At 53.1% G+C, this 15,537-nt stretch overlaps 2 protein-coding genes across 4 annotated transcripts; both read right to left on the reverse strand.

Annotated features, from left to right (window-relative positions):
* Positions 1-381: 381 nt before the first annotated feature.
* Positions 382-3,849, reverse strand: Irf7 (interferon regulatory factor 7). Of its 3 annotated transcripts, none has more exons than XM_036195271.1 (10): positions 3,783-3,849; positions 3,024-3,435; positions 2,777-2,939; positions 2,265-2,472; positions 1,918-1,973; positions 1,652-1,847; positions 1,376-1,471; positions 852-1,238; positions 648-766; positions 382-574 (listed from the first exon to the last, which is right to left on the reverse strand). In XM_036195271.1, the coding sequence occupies exons 2-10, from the start codon at positions 3,035-3,037 to the stop codon at positions 419-421; spliced, it is 1,395 nt and encodes a 464-aa protein (XP_036051164.1). In that variant the 5' UTR covers positions 3,038-3,435; positions 3,783-3,849; the 3' UTR covers positions 382-418. The 3 variants fall into 3 exon arrangements, with proteins under 3 accessions (XP_036051164.1, XP_036051170.1, XP_036051154.1); XM_036195277.1 differs by having other exon boundaries at positions 1,652-1,730; positions 1,918-1,976; XM_036195261.1 differs by having other exon boundaries at positions 1,918-1,976.
* A 1,684-nt stretch (positions 3,850-5,533) lies between these two features.
* Cdhr5 (cadherin related family member 5) lies at positions 5,534-14,403 on the reverse strand. The gene is made up of 15 exons (XM_036205708.1): positions 14,253-14,403; positions 13,997-14,172; positions 13,634-13,684; positions 11,636-11,728; positions 11,394-11,495; positions 11,171-11,281; positions 10,909-11,079; positions 10,269-10,359; positions 10,091-10,188; positions 9,788-9,979; positions 9,549-9,662; positions 9,387-9,471; positions 8,721-9,290; positions 6,572-6,744; positions 5,534-6,290 (listed from the first exon to the last, which is right to left on the reverse strand). Exons 1-15 carry the CDS (start codon positions 14,344-14,346, stop codon positions 5,811-5,813), a joined length of 2,601 nt encoding a protein of 866 aa, XP_036061601.1. The 5' UTR covers positions 14,347-14,403; the 3' UTR covers positions 5,534-5,810.
* Positions 14,404-15,537: the final 1,134 nt, after the last annotated feature.

A 15,537-nucleotide genomic window follows, 5' to 3' on the forward strand; every position in this document is an offset into this window, starting at 1 on the left:
CCCAGTGGGAAGCTCCTATGTGCCCATTGCCACCTGCCAGCGCTCACTTAGTGAGCCTCTGCTATAGTAAGCGGTTTTCTTACTCTAGTTGCTTTGGCTTCTGTCAGGAGACAGGACACAGTGCTATGAGGCTCAGACTCAGACAGACACGTATCCCACCTTCCCCAGTACACCTGCACTGTAAGCATGTTCCTGATGCCTGTCTTAGAGTGTTTGTATCCAGTAAGGGGTGTGATAACTCAAGCCAGATCTTCACTGTAAAGATGAACGCTGCAAAGGAGGCTTAGTGTGTAGGGATGGGGGTCAGCTTTCATGGGGCCCCACCAGGTCCAATAAAGAGGTAACATACAGCTAGGGAGTAAACCTGACTCAGGACGGCACTGGTTCTCGACTCTTTATTGGGAGTTCCAGTTCTGAGCTAGGTCCACTGACCCATCTCCATGAGGAAGTGTTCAATGTCATCGTAGAGACTGCTGGTGCTAGACAGGCACAGGCCAAGACTGCTGCTGTCCAGGGATGACACACCCTCACGCTGCACACCTTCCAAGTATGCTTTGCATAGCCATGGCTCCAGCTGTGGAAGGACATCTGTTAGGGCTCCCACCCAGTAGCCCACACCCACCTTTACTTGCCAACCCAGGCTCTACCTTCACCAGAATTAGGCTCTTCTCCTTGGGCCTCCCTGCTGACAAGTCTTGCCCAAAACCCAGGTAGATGGTGTAGTGTGGTGATCCTTGCCGCTTCCGGGCCCGAAACTCTTCCAACTCTGTTAGGATATAGCTTTGGTGAGCAGGTTAAGAAAGGCTCCAGGGACCCATGAGGACAGCACCCCAGACAGGCACCTCACTGACCTCTGAAGAAAGTGCTGAAGTCGAAGATTGGGGTATGGCAGTTGCGCTCCAGCAGCTGGGCTGGGGTGGAGGGGTTGGTGGAGCCCATGGGGCTGCCCACCTCCCAGTACACCTTGCACTTGCCCATGCGAAGGGCCCACAGTGAAGGCCCCCGCAGCTCCAGCTGAAGGCCTGGAGACACATGCTGCAGAAGTGTCTCTGTGTAACGCAGCTGCTTCTGATCTGGTAGTTCAGCAGGGCTGGGAAAAATCACTGGCTGGGGTGCCGGGTTTATCGCCGAGTTCATGGGGCTATACAGGAACACACAGCTGGGGTACCCCACCATTGCCTGTAGCACTGTGCGGCCCTTGTACATGATGGTCACATCCAGAAACCCTAGATTGTGCTCTGTGTACAACCAAGGCTGAGTGGTAGGTATGGGTGGGGCAGTTTGTTCCATACCCAGGACCCATTCACCTCCCACTGAGGTATAGATGTGTACTGGGGAAGACCTAGCCCACACCAACAGGTCCCCAGGTCCTCACCAGTCATCAGAGCTGGGTGTTGAAGCCTGGGGCTGGGGGCAGCTTCCACCTGCCATGCTGCATGTGGCTCCTCAGAAGCATGTTCTTGCTTCCCTCCTGAGGACGAGTTGAAACTGCCTGTCAATATTGCCCTTCCTTCACGGTGCGCTAGCTTCCCACCCCTGTTATCTTTCCTCCTTCCCTCTAGGGTTCTGTTGTCCTCTCTCATACAGCCTTGGGCAGATGAGGATTCTCTAGTTCTGCCCCAGCTCAGTAAAGGTTCTTCCTGCCTCTCACCAGGCTCCTGTGATGGGACTGAGTTTGCCCCAGACTCATATTCCAGTAGGTGGTCCTCTAGGAGGCTGTACTCCAAAACCTGAAGCAAGAGGTCCTTGGTATCACCAGAAAGCTCCCCAGTATCCCCAGAAAGGGGAGGGCTTGGGGTTTGGAGCCCAGCATTTCTTCTTGCGGAGAATGGTCCTGGAGACACGCCCTACAAGAAAAAGTTTAGTGGTAGGCAGTTGCCCATCTCCCACACCTAGAAGGTGCGAACCAGGTTATACCTGTGTGGGTACAGCGTTGCTGAGGGTCACTCCTTCCCTGTTTTCCATGGCCCGGCCTTCTGAAGGAGAGAGGAGTGGGGATTGGCATCTGAGACTGACCTGCAACTGGTTAGGATGCTTAAGTAGTTCCCTTTGTCCCCAAACCACCAGGTGTCTCACTTAGCCCAAGGCTCTAACTTAGGAGGAAATGTGCCACCCGCCCACCCACACCTTGGAAGGTGAGCTACTGGGTCTACAATCATCCTTTTTCCAACCAGTTTTAAAAACCACACATCTAACCATGAAGCCACCAAGACACAGCAGGCCACGTACCTCCCCAGCCCATCCCTATTTGTGGCATTCCTCACCAGTAGATCTAAGCTCCAGGCTAAGTTCATACACCTTGTGCGGGTCAGCGGGGTCCCCTGAATTGTCTTGACGCAAGATAAAGAGCCCTGTGCTGTGGAGTGCACAGCGGAAGTTGGTTTTCCAGCCTGCTCGCTCAGCAGCCTCAGCCTCTGGGGATGGCAGGTTACCGACGCTAGGTGGCCACCTCCCTCGGGCCACAGCCCAGGCCTGAAGGAGAGGACAGAGAACGTGGGTTGAGGATGGATTCCCCAGGAGTTCTAGTTATGATGCTTGAGTAGTTCCAAAAGTTTTTCTCCCCTTTGTTCCCAAACTGCCAGGCATCTTACTCAGCCCAAGGCTCTAACTTAGGAGGAAATGTGCTACCCGCCCACCCACCCACTCACCCACACCTTGGAAAGAAAGCCACTGGGCCTACAATCAGCCTTTTTCCAAACAGTTTTAAAAACCACAAATCCAACCATGAAGCCACCAAGACAGAGCAGATTATATAGAGAGCAGGACTGGGTACCACCTTGAAGATACGTGCATCAGCTTCATCCAGATCCTTGCGCCCGAAATGCTTCCAGGGCACACGGAAGACTGTGTGAGCCTCGTCCAGCCACCGAAGGCCCTCATACTGGCCGCTACTGACCTCCCCCAGTAGCCACTCTCCAAACAGCATACGCTGGGGCCCCCTGCAAGCAGGGCAACAACACTAGGATCAGGGTCAAAGACAAGGTATACAGGACCCAACACAAGCAGAGTGGGCATGTTCTCACCTCTCTGTGGCCATTGCTCCTTCTACAAGGACAGTCTGGGAGAATCAGAGTGGTCCTACTCTGTGACAAGTAGTCACTGGAGCAATCAGGTATTACAAGTGAGGTAAAAGTCCCTCGGTGTCACTGATGTTTCAGGTTGTAGCCACGGATAGTGTGGCCAAGTGTCACAAGTGTGATTATGTGTGTTGGTCACAAGTGGTAATTTAAGTGTCACAAATGTGACCCAGGTGTAGGGTGTTGAGGGTCACAGATGAGGTTTGAGAACTTGTAGCCACCTAGGTTCCGAACCTAAGTGTGGATTCCTCGGCCAGGGTGGCTATAGATGTGACTACAGATGTAGCGGGAACGCACACGTGAAGTCACAGGTGTTGATCCAGCGTCCAAGCCTGGATGGGCTGTCGCAGGCTGGACCCTGCGAAGACACAATGAGAAAAGGGGGCGGGCCCAGGCGAGTAAAGCGAAACTGCATCCCAGGAAAATGAAACCTAAACAGCCCAGCCATGGGCAGCTGCGGGCTTCCCTCTGTTCCAGTGGCTACGGGCGGGCGCAGTCCTCGGCCTCCACCGAACCCCTACACAGATCCCAACCCCACCTGCAGATGTTCCGATCCCATTTCTTGCAGGACCCTCTGCCCTCCGGTGTCCCCGATCTCTCTGTACTGCCCTTCCCCGATCGCTCGCTACTCCGTGGAGGGGACAAGAATCTCCCCGTGTGGCACTAGCTCCCTCCCTCCCCGCGTGGGCTAAGGGTCCCTCATACCTGGTGCCGGAGCCGCCGGGACGGTTTTATCTCAGTGAGAAGGAGACAGCCAGTGCTTTTATAGGACCCGGCTCAGGGGCGGGACGAAGTGAAACAGGGTGTGGCTAAGGGCTCTGGACGCCACTAGAGTGTCATGTGCCCGAGGCACTCCACTCTCGGAGTCACAAGCCTCAGAGGGACAGTGGGAGTAGTAGCCTAGTCTACTTGCCAGGCTCCCTCCACACCTCCTCAGGAAAACACAGCAGGAGAAGGCAGGGGTACCCACAACCGTTCCAAACAAAGTCGGCAACTTGTTTTGTTTAGCTCTCAGGAAAGTAGTAGGAAGTGTAGTCTAAAGAGGCTGTGGTACAGTTTGGCTTCACATCGAGAATGGTACAGATAAGAATAATCCAGCGGGCGGTGGTGGCACACACCTTTGATCCCAGCACTCAGTAAGACAGGCTGATCTCTGTGAGTTCCAGGCCAGTCTGATCTACAGAGTGAGTTCCAGGTCAGCCAAGGCTACACAGTGAAACCCTGTCTGGAAACACACACACACACACACACACACACACACACACACACACACACACACACGAAGCATATTCCAAAGCCAGTATTTGTAATACCATCTCCAGAGAGGTTGAGTCAGAAGGACCAATTCTTCTGGGTTAAAGAGTAAGACCCTGTCTCAAAATGTAAAATACAACCACAGATTAGTGTTGCATCCAGCCTTTGTTAGAGAAGCTCCTAATTGCAAGGAGCAGAACCTGTAACTGGCCCAGGAGCAGAGGATAGGTGATGGTGGAGTGTTCACCCCGAGTGAGAGAGACCTCTCCATCACCCCCTCCAAGGCTCAGGGAACATCTCCCAAAAGTGGGAAGAGCCAGAGGATGGAGCGATGTGCAGTCTTCTGGGCGTGACATAGCCATTGCACCCGTGAACTCACGGCAGCTGTGGCTATCTGCACAAGACCTCCATGAGATGGGTCTCATTGACAGTTCATCATGGATGTGCGAGGGGCCCAGTGCCCCTCCCCCACTATTGGCAACCTTTAGGGTAAGGGGTCTCATTTATCCAGTGGTAAATTGTCATTGGTCCAGCTAGGTCAAGAAAGTACTTAAACTCAGAGGGTTGCTGCTCAGAAGATATGAGAGGAAGGGGGTGACTTGTTGAGGAGGTTTCCAGTGGGGATGGGGGGTGGGGTGGGGGGGGGCCCTGCAGGCCCCTGTTTCTCACAGCTCAGGTTTCTGTGTGGGGCAGAGGGCAGTGTTCACTGCCAGAGCAGCCTATGGTTTGGGTCTTTTTTTGTTTTTTATTTTATTTTATTTTATTTTATTTTATTTTATTTTATTTTATTTATTTATTTTATTTTTGTTTATTTCTTTGTTTTGAGAAAGGGTTTCTCTACATAGCCTTGGCTGTCCTGGAACTCTGCAGACAGGGCTGGCCTCAAATTCACAGACATCCGCCTGCCTCTGCTTCCCAAATGCTGGGATTAAATGTGTGCCCTACCATGCCTGGCCAGACTTTTGAACCAGGCTGTGACCCTCAAGAAGGTCCCAGAGACTACCCTCTCCCAAATAAATGTACATGTAGCGTGGGCGGTTCTGGTTCTTTCACTTCGCTCAAGCAAAGCTGTCCACATCGGGCCAAGCGCTGAAGATCTCCAGTGAAGACTTCCGGCTTCCCCGCGGGCTACCGTGGGAGAGGCGCTTGCGGTGTGTGTGTGAAGGGCGGAGGGAGAGGGGACCCGGCGTCCGGAAGCCAGCAGCTGGGTGCTCACAGCAGGTGTTTTACCCCGAGCGCTCCCTCCTTCCGGCGCTTGGAGTGGAGAAAAGGGGACAGAGGGGTGGAGTGAGGGAGCAGGAGGGGTGGAAGGCAGGGGCCGATAACCCGGCTCAAAAAGAGGAGGCATGAACGATTGGGCTTTGTTGAACGACCTTCCCTGGCACTCGCTTCTGCACAGCCGCCTTAAGACTCAGGAATTCGAAAGTGCTACTTTAATTTGCAGAGGAATAGGGAGTGTCTTAGGGTGGGGTTGCTGCGCTAGATGTAAGTGCTGTCATCCTGGGCGCCTAAGGGAGGACCCTTATTCTGGTCAGGGTCATCATCATCATCATCATCATCATCGCTACCCTCACTTCCCGTGGCACTGGCGCTGTCCATGTCTGCTGTGGGCTCGTTGAGGACCACCACGTCAGCCTCCTCCCTGATGTCCTTGCCGAACCAAACGGCTTTGTAGCCGCCCTCCCCCTCTGGCCGGCGCTCCTTAGTCAGGATAGACCTCACGGCTGAAGGACTGTCTCCGGCCTGGACGGTCTTAGGAGACTCGGGAGCTCTGAGCGTGGGGCTAGGAGGTGCTGAGCTGGGGGGCGTGGGACTGGAGAACGCGGGGCTATGGGACCCAGAGGGCGGCTGGGCGTGCTCGGGGCCTGACGGTGGCTGCGGGTTGGAGGTGGACGACCAGCTGGCCTTGTGGTCTGGGAGGAAGGTCACGTTGTCGTAGCCGTTCTGCAGCGGCGGCTCCTACGGGTGCAGCAAGAGCAGAGGCATTAGCAGCAGTGTTGTTGCTCCAGCCAGGACTTCCCAACCCTCCTCCCACCACTGGGCTCCCACTCTTCCTCTGCTCGTCCCCGCCCCCCCCCCCCACCCCTGTCGTGTCTGCACATCCATCCCAGCCTACCTCTGCTCCTTTCCCCAGCTGTTCCCGTTCATCCCTCCCTCCAGGTCCCTTTTCTGTGACTCCTCAGCCCTGGGTTGGTCCCCTTTCTCCTCTGACTAGCCCAGTACCCCACCGAGGCACTTACCGAGGCCCTTACCGAAGCCTTGCCAGAGCAACAATTGAACCGGTGACGATAGTGTTTATGGATGAGGATGACCAGGCAGATGAGAGCCAACAACAAGAGTGCACCTAGCACCCCGCCCAGCACTGCCATGTCCACCGTGGAAAATCGCTGGCTGTCACCGAGCTCGCCTTCTCCTGGGGACTCTGTCCAAAGACACCATAATCACTTATGGTTAGAACACTCCTAAGCACTTCCCTCTCTAACCTGGGCCAGTCTGAGGTACCATGAAAACAAGACCACACGGCCTGGCCCACCCCTAGAGCTGAGGTTCTGAGAATGGGTCCCACCAACTCTACCAGGGAGGCTGCCTGGGGATACCAAGGCCCCTGGTGGCATGGCTGCCAGCTTCTGACACACCAGGATGGCCTTCAAGGGCACACTGTCAACAGTTGAATGTGAACTTTGTCCTATGTGGCTACAACTCCAATTATGAATATATATATTGCACTAGATCCGAAGCTGGGCTCAGTGACATTGACACAGTTTGTAGAGAACACTCATGAGAAGTCTATCATGTAAAACTGCCTCTGGTGGCCATTCCAGACTAACTGTGTCTGGCCCTTGTGATCCTGCACCCTGGAGGGATGTGTGGGTACAGCTCAATGACCAAGACAAAAACCTTTTGGTGGAAACCTCATGCGTGTGTGTGTGTGTGTGTGTGTGTGTGTGTGTGTGTGTGTGTGGTATGCACTGTGTTTTGTGTGTATGTGTATATATGTGTGTGTGCATGTTTTATTTATGTAGTGCGTGTATTTTTGTTGGTGCTGCATGTCATGGTGCATGTTATAGTCGGAGGACAGCTTGCGGAAGTCTGTGTTCTTCTTCTGCTGCCTATGCAGTTCCCAGGGATCCAATGCAGGTTGTCAGGCCCTTCATCTGCTGACCATCTGGCCAGCCCAGGCCTTCTCACTGACCTAGAGCTGGCCATGTGGCTGGCTAGGCTGCCTGGTCAGGGATCTCCAGGGTTATTCCTGTCTCTGGCTTCCCAACACTGGATTGTAAGTGCATGCCCCCACGCTCAGCTGTTTTATGTGGGTTCTGGGACCAAATTCATGTCCTCATGCTTGGAAGGCACGTACTTTTACCAATGAGTCATCTCCCCAATCTTGATTTTGTGTGTTTGTGTGTGTTTTGTATTTTTGTTATGTTTTGTTTTTCAGTAGTATTGCCTCAATATATTGCCCAGATTAGCCCTGAATTCCTAGGCTTAAGTGATCCTCAGTCTCTCCATTAGCTGGGATCACAGGCATGCACCACTACATCCAGACATAATAATAATTCTTTCTTTCTTTTCTTTCTTCTTTTTTTTTTTTTGAGACAGGTTTTCTCTCTATACCTCTGGCTATCCTAGAACTCCCTCTGTAGACCAGGCTGGCCTCAAACTCAGAGATCTGCCTGTCTCTACCTCTCAAGTGCTGGGATTAAGGGTGCGTACCACTGCCACTGATTCATAATTATTTTTCTAAAGGTAAGTTCTCTGTGTGTAGCTGTGGCTGGGCTGGAATTCACTATATGGACCAGGCTGGCCTTGGACTCACAGAGATCTGCCTTTCACTGCCTCCCTAGTGCTGGAATTAAAGGGATACATTAGCACAACCTGACAGCCATAAAATCTTAATTTTTATCTTGTACCTCCCTAATTATTGGTCCTAAATATTGATTATCCTGGGAATTATGGGACTTGCTGGCTCCAAAATCTGCTCCTGTATCCCCATACCTCCTTCAGCTCACCCCATTCTGCCCCGCTGGAGCCATCTGTCTGGGACTAGACACAGACTCCTTGGAGGTGGCCAGTGTGGTCAGGCCAGCCTGGGTGGACCCTGTCCTACAGCACATCCCTGGAACCCCTGTCTGAGTTAAGAAGGGTGATAGTGATTCCAGGGCAAACAATGCGTGGACTACCTGAGGGATGTGGGGCTCCTGGTGGATGCGGTGGCTGTCGGCTGAGAGGTTCCTGGTTTGGGGGTTTGTGTTGAGCCCCCACTGGGTGTGGCTGGCTGAGAAGAGGTACTCATACCTGTAATGGGGACCATTGGTTGAGAGGTTCCTGGCTGGGGGGTCTGTATTGAGCCCCAACTGGGTGTGGCTGGCTGAGAAGAGGTACTCATACCTGTAATGGAGACCACTGGCTGAGAGGTTCCTGGCTGGGGGTTCTGTGTTGAGCCCCCACTGGGTGTGGCTGGCTGAGAAGAAGTACTTGTTCCTGTAATGGGGACCACTGGCTGAGAGGTTCCTGGCTGGGGGGTCTGTGTTGAGCCCCCACTGGGTGTGGATGGCTGAGAAGAAGTACTTGTTCCTGTACTGGGGACCACTGGCTGAGAGGTTCCTGGCTGGGGGTTCTGTGTTGAGCCCCCACTGGGTGTAGCTGGCTGAGAAGTACTTGTTCCTGTAATGGGGACCACTGGCTGAGAGGTCTCTGGTTTGGGGGTCTGTGTTGAGCCCCCACCAGGAATGGCTGTCTGGGGGGAGGTGCTGATTCCAAGAGTAGGGAACCCCCCAGGTGTAGATGAGGCAGAGGCAGGGGGACTTAGAGTTGTGCCTGAGGGTGGGAATGGGCCAGCACTTCCCCCAGAGCTGGTTGTAGCAGGTCCTTGAGAGGTCCCAGAGGTCGTGGGGGCTTCCAAAGTGGTGCTACTTGAAGGCCCAGCTGTTCCTCCAGCTTCTGGGGGTGTAGGGGACTCTGGGGGTTGCATGGACAGAACTTGGGTTTGCCTCTGTCCTCAAATATGCCTGTCCCAGAGGAGGAGCCACCCTGCTTGGGGGCCCTGGAGCTCACCTGTGGAGGGAGGCTCCTGCTCTGGCACTTGGATCTCAACAACAGTGGTGGCTGTGTCCTTAGTCACAGTACTGGTAGCTTCTACCTGGGTCAGGAAAGGAGCTTGTTCCTCCTGGGTCCCTCTTTACCCCACACCTTTGATCCCCTTATTCCACACTCCACCTGTACATAGATGACTTCTGCACGCTTCATAGCCACAGTGGTCAGCATGACATCCTCGTTCATCTTGAAATCTGAGGAGTTGGTGATTCGATATGTGATGTCTGAGTTGAGGTCCTAAGTGAGACTGTAGTGAGACCTGGGCTTGGGTGCCCTACTGTCCATCCCAAGCTGCCCACACAGAGAACTAGAGTCCAGGCATATTTAGAGAGTTCCTAGGTGGTCAGGAAGGGACTGCATACCGGGAAGCCTGGGTACTGAGCCTGGATCCTCAGGATCTCAGAAGGGGAGGTCCTGTCTTTTACTTCTGTACCAGCCTCAGAACCAAGCGCCACTGTGCCATGGTACAGGCTCTGAGAGAACTGGAGTTCTCCACCACGAGCCTCCACAACGGCCTGGGTCATTGAGTAGCGGGCCATATCAGCCTGATCAGCCTGGGGAGTCAGGGGAAACAGGAATGACTAATGGGACTCATTGCAGCTGGGCTGCAGCTGGGGTTCAAGGGAATACAGGAGACCCATCTGTCATCCAGTACTGGTACCCACCCTGACCAGCAGGGTGAAGATCATGGGGCTGGGGATACTTTTGGCCATCGTGAGGTTGCCAGAGTCTGCGTTGATGATAAATGTGCCATCCGTGTTTCCTGGGAGAATTCAGGATGGAGTTTGGCGTCTGGTTCCTCTGTTGTAGGGTCCAGGTGCTATGGGGCTAGCCCTCACTCACCCGCTACAATGCTGTAGATGATAGGCTGGTTAATGCCCTGATCTCCGTCCACAGCGTAGATGGGACCGGGACTCAAGATGACGGGGGATGGCTGTAGGGATAGGGATATCTTGAGGTTGAATGACCCCAGTTCTTACTCTTTTGTTGTCCCTCAAGGCCTGAAACATGAACTGGAGCATGGGGGCAGGGGCAGTGCCTGCTGGGGGCAGGGCTGCAACCACAGCAGGGCTCAGTGGCAGCGAGAACTTAGAAAGGAAGACTTGCAGCCTCCATGTGTGCCTCTCTGCGTGCCAGTGGAGGCTGTGGTAGCGTTGGCTGGACCCCGCCTGCCCAGTAGGCTCTCATGCCTCAGGAGCCTGTCAGCTGGGCAAGGATGTAGTAGTCCCATCAGCATCAGCCCAGCCCCTAACGTCCTCCCATCCCAGCTGACATCACTGATTTGTGTCTATAGTTCCCACCAAAGGCTGGGATAGTTAATGAATGATTATTCATTCATATTAGTTTCCAAAAGAAAAAAAAAATCACAAAATTGCCTAAGCCACTCAAGGAGCACAGGACCACTGCTGGATCTCTATCCTGAACCTTCTCTGACTTGGCTCTGGATTCAAGTCAGACTCTGGGCTTTCTTATTCCCCATTACCAGTATGTGTCCCGTGGGGACCACCCCATGGTACTGCGCCTGGATGCAGTAGTAGCCATCTGAGAAGGAGCAAGGCAGGAACCAGGGGGTCCGTAGGTCAGCTGGAAGCACGTTCAGGACCAGGGTGGCATTGGCCGTGTGGCTGGGCTGTGTGTGTTCATCCCAAGTATCCTGTAGTAACAGCCAGCCCTGACAGGTCAGGCCCACCATGGCTTGGATAGGCCTAGACTATGCAGGACTCAGGTAGCTGTGATCTGCTTACCCGTGCCAGCAGCTTGAAGGTCATATTCTGAGTCTTGTAGAAATCGAGGGCGTGCTGCAGCCTCAGAGCAGGGTTGTTTACCCCCACGAGGGAGAAGAAGTTGCTAGCATTCTGGGAAGGGGGAAAGAGGGCACAACATGAGACTCTGGAAGGTGGAGGAACTGACACATTTATCATCAGAAGGGAAGGGTCAATAATGAGGGGGGTCAGGGGAAGCACTGACCGGGGTCACTTCTTGGAGGGTGTAAAATAGGGTGTCATCTTTGTCAGCGTCTTTGGCCTCCAGTTCTGTCTCAGGGATGACTGTTGTACCCACTCTGGTGTCCTGGGGATGGAGACAAGGTCGATCCAGCCATGCTGTGGCTTCTGTATATGAATCTCCCTGATGGTGTCCCCCAGATAGCCCTCTGTCCCCTTTCCTTCTCCATACTCAGAAGCCACCTGCTCTGGCTCCGTTGGACTCACCTCTGCTACACTATAGCTCTTGATTGTAAAGGGAAACACTGGGGGGTTGTCATTGACATCCAGGACAGCCACAAACACCCTCAACACCGTCACCTGTAGAAAAGTCAACCAAGTCAACCCCTGGCTAAGGAACTATGTTCTGATGCCCCCATCATGAATTCCTTCCTCCTTTACCAGTTCATTCATTCATTCACTCTTCTGTTCTTTCATTCAACAGACATTGGTAGCATCAACAGTGTAGCGGCCTGTAGGCTCCTGTTCTAGGAGGAACTCAGATTGTGTGTGTGTATATATATATATATATATATATATATATATATATATATATATATATATATATATATATACATACATGCATATATACATATACATACATACATACATACATATGTATAAGCTGGGCGGCAGTGGTGCACGCCTTTAATCCCAGCACTTGGGAGGCAGAGCCAGGTGGATTTCTGGGAGTTCGAGACCAGCCTGGTCTACAGAGCAAGATCCAGGACAGGCACCAAAACTACATGGAGAAACCTTGTCTCAAAAAGCAAACAACAACAACAACAAAAACAAAACAAAACAAAACCCAAAAAACAACAAAAAAACTAAACTACATTTTAGAGTGTGGCAGTGTGTGTGTGTGTGTGTGTGTGTGTGTGTGTGGTGAGTGTGCTGAAGAGAAATAAGGGGGCAAGCCTGGGGACATGCCAGCAAAACATCATCAAGGGAAGAAAACTGTGAGCAGTCTCACAGCCTCAAAAACAGATCCCCAAGAGACCAGCAGAGAAAGGAGACTCAGGCTAAAATCAACTGGCTACATCCCATGGGAGAGAGCTTCCTGGGAGCCAGGGGGAGAGGTGAACACAGCTGAGTGCTGGAGGACAGAGAGGAAAGGCTGCTCTACTCCAGTGACAGATGTCAAGGCCATGGTTGTTACGCCTGTGTGTGTGTGTGTGTGTGTGTGTGTGTGTGTGTGTGTTGTGCATTTTTGTGATGAGGGTGAAGCCCAGGGCCTCAACCGTTACTAGGCAGGTACCCTACCACAAAACTATACCTAAAAATGAAGGTTTTTGTTTGTTTGTTTTGTTTTGTTTTTTTGAGCTGAGGATTGAACCCAGGGCCTTGCACTTGCTAAATTTCCAACCTGAAGTTTATTTTTTAAATTATTATCTATAGAGACATGAGCTGAGATATGAGTGGGTAACGTCATGGTACAGGGTAGGAATGCAGGGTGTGAGAATCGCTTTTGGTGGTGTGTGGCCTGTTATAGCTGCAAGTTTCCTTTAGTAAAAGGCTGAAATCGTAGTATAGGCTGAGGGCTGAGGGCGAAGATGTATGGGGTAGGGTAGGTGGACAATGTAGAGTAGGAGGGGAGGGTTAGGCATCCCCTGAGAAGATGATGTTTCCATGCTGACCTGAGCAGGCATAAGGAATGTCTACCCTAAGCCAGTGTTTGCATACCCTAGCCTTGCCTGCCCAGCTGTGAAATTAGCTTTGAGTTCCAGTAAGAAAATGTGGAAGTTTCTGTGTGAGGCTGGGCAGGGTCTGGTTGTCACTCTCTAGGGACTCACTGGGTGGAGCAGGGATTGAGGAGGGCCAGGGACAAGAAAGCAGTAAGTGCATCTGCTGGAAGGTCGGAAAGGAGTTGTGTTGATTAAAGCCCCATGGGACTCGAGGTAGGAAGAGAACTTCTGAGTCTGAGGCACAGCCAATGGAGTGCCTTGGGTGGGGTGACGGAAAAGTGGGCTAAGAGGCTGGGGTGAAGATGTCTTCCAGGCAAGGGGTGAGGGGCAGACTTGCGGTCTCAGAGTATGACTTAATACACGGCCCTAAGTTAGCCGAGTTTGAGTCTAGAGCTCAGGGAAGAGTCTGGGCTCAAAGAAGTGTGGGTACAGTAGCCAGTAGAGAGCTGGTGTCCAGACTCCACAGGGTGAGGTCATGGAGGAGTGGTCTTGAGGTACTCTGACAGAAGGCAGGGGTGGTCAGATAACGGGGTTGACTTACCAGAGCCTCTCCTCTCTTGCACTCCAGGACTGCTTCCAGTGATGTGGCTTCCTGAGGAGGAAGCCAGTGCCCTATGAATCAGCTGCCCCATAGGAAGTAGAGCACCACAAGCAGAGCCCGTAACTTCTCCAGGGCCCCTGTCATCGGTGGCAAATCCTGGATGTAGGGGGGCATCTGGCAACTTTGTCCCCAAATGGTCCTATCCTCAGCACCAACCAAGTACTGGGCCTGAAGGTACTCCTCACTACCTGGGAGACATAGAGCCATTAACCCCTCCTCCCCTGAATCGCTTCCAGGATAGGGGAGAGGGTGCTCATGTGTGTCCCCATGGGGCACCTTCCATCCAGCCTACGGACTGTGTACCTCATAATCTGGAGTCACGTTGAGAAACAGCTGATTGTCCACGATCTTAAATGCGAAAGGAGTGGACGAGGATCCCAGGGTCACCCACAGGTCTTTTGGGGTCGAAATGTTCACCAGTGGCTTAGAAATATTTGAGTTCTCCTCAACTTGAAAAACCGTTTGGCTCACAGAGCAGACTAGAAAGTTGCAAAGGAGAAGTTGGTGCCTTCCACCCAAGCTCTGCTGCCTACCCATCCTGCCCCTGTCCAGCACATACCTTGGTCCTGGCCCAAGGTCCCGGGAGGTTGGCCAAACAGCACTATGAACAATAGCAACAGCAGTGGAGGCCACAGGAGGGCCGGAGCCCCCATAGTGGCGGCTGTCACCTGGAAGAAGGGTCCAGCTGCCTTGTTCCAGGGCTGGTACAGTTCCTGCCTTGGTGACCTTCGCCCCTGCCAGGCACCGCCTCATTTTATGACTCTTTACTGATGGCCTCTACCAAGGGGGCTCCCGCTGGCCGGCACTAAGAGGGGACATGAGGTCATATTTCAGCCTGGACTTCCAGGAAGTTAAGTGGGGACTCAACCCATTGACACTACACATGAGGTGTAAAAAACATAAGAACCACTGGGTGTGGGGAATAAGCCTGGTAAAGCTAGGACAAGGCTGGGGCCACAGGTCTAAGGAGGCTGAGTCAGGGCTGAGGAGCTAAAACCATTCATAGATCTGGGGAGCTGAGGCAGGCCTGTCGGGGTGGAATAAGGCTGGGGGGAGCTGGGGCAGGGCTGGAACACTGGGGTACTGGGAAGGGCTGGGTGAGCTGGAATAGGGCTGGAGGAACTGGAAGAGGGATAGAAGGAGCTAGGGCAGGCCTGGGGAGCTGGGGGCAAGGACAGGGATGTGGGCTGAGTCATTTGGTCTTGGGTCTACTATAACCCACATCAGGATAACCTCATCTTGTCTCTTTCTCTTCAATGTCTTTTAGCAAAATTCCTGAAGCCACATTATGTCACCTCCCTTCCCTGTTCCACTCCCAAAGGAAAAGACTGTGTCCCAGTATGCTCTTAGTTGTCTGGGAAATACAGCAAGCAGATCCCTCAGGGTAGGGCCTGGCCAGGCCTGGCAGGGCCTTGGTAATAGGATGCAAATGAAGCCTTCCTGCCTTAGCTGGGAACTGGTGTTGAAGAGGGGGCCAGTATCTGATGGAAGACAGGAATCCTGGTGAACACACAGCCCAAGGCTCCATTAGACCTGCTCCAGCCTTTCTCGCTCCCTCCTCTGTCCCCTACAAGCCCTCAGAGCTGGGGAGAGGCCTTAAGTAGAACCAGGAGGGTGGTAGGTGGTGCTGTGTTGAAAGGGCCTGCAGGGCCCTCACTACCCTGGGCCTCTACAGGGCTGCTCTGGATGCCTGAGAACCTTCCTGAGGCTCCAGACCTCTATCAGGACTGAACAATTTGTCTCATGACCCTGCCAGTGGTCCCACAGCTGTCTACTGGGAGATGACATCCCTATCCAGGCTTCAGGGTTGTGCCAAGACCACACAGACACGTAGAGCCAGGATG

Source organism: Onychomys torridus, chromosome 1 (genome assembly GCF_903995425.1).
Source record: "Onychomys torridus chromosome 1, mOncTor1.1, whole genome shotgun sequence".
Taxonomy (NCBI): Eukaryota; Metazoa; Chordata; class Mammalia; order Rodentia; family Cricetidae; genus Onychomys; species Onychomys torridus.

Bases quoted from the DNA above. Each gene is read 5' to 3' on its own strand.
- Cdhr5 (XM_036205708.1), bottom strand. From the start codon at position 14,346: ATGGGGGCTCCGGCCCTCCTGTGGCCTCCACTGCTGTTGCTATTGTTC. The intron at 11,496-11,635 runs GTGAGTCCAACG...CTCCATCCCCAG, and splicing joins AGAGCTATAGTGTAGCAGAG to GACACCAGAGTGGGTACAAC. The intron at 9,980-10,090 runs GTGGGTACCAGT...CTGACTCCCCAG, and splicing joins TCTTCACCCTGCTGGTCAGG to GCTGATCAGGCTGATATGGC.
- Irf7 (XM_036195261.1), bottom strand. The intron at 1,848-1,917 runs GTATAACCTGGT...TTTTTCTTGTAG, and splicing joins GCAACGCTGTACCCACACAG to GGCGTGTCTCCAGGACCATT. The intron at 767-851 runs GTCAGTGAGGTG...ATATCCTAACAG, and splicing joins CTTCAGCACTTTCTTCAGAG to AGTTGGAAGAGTTTCGGGCC.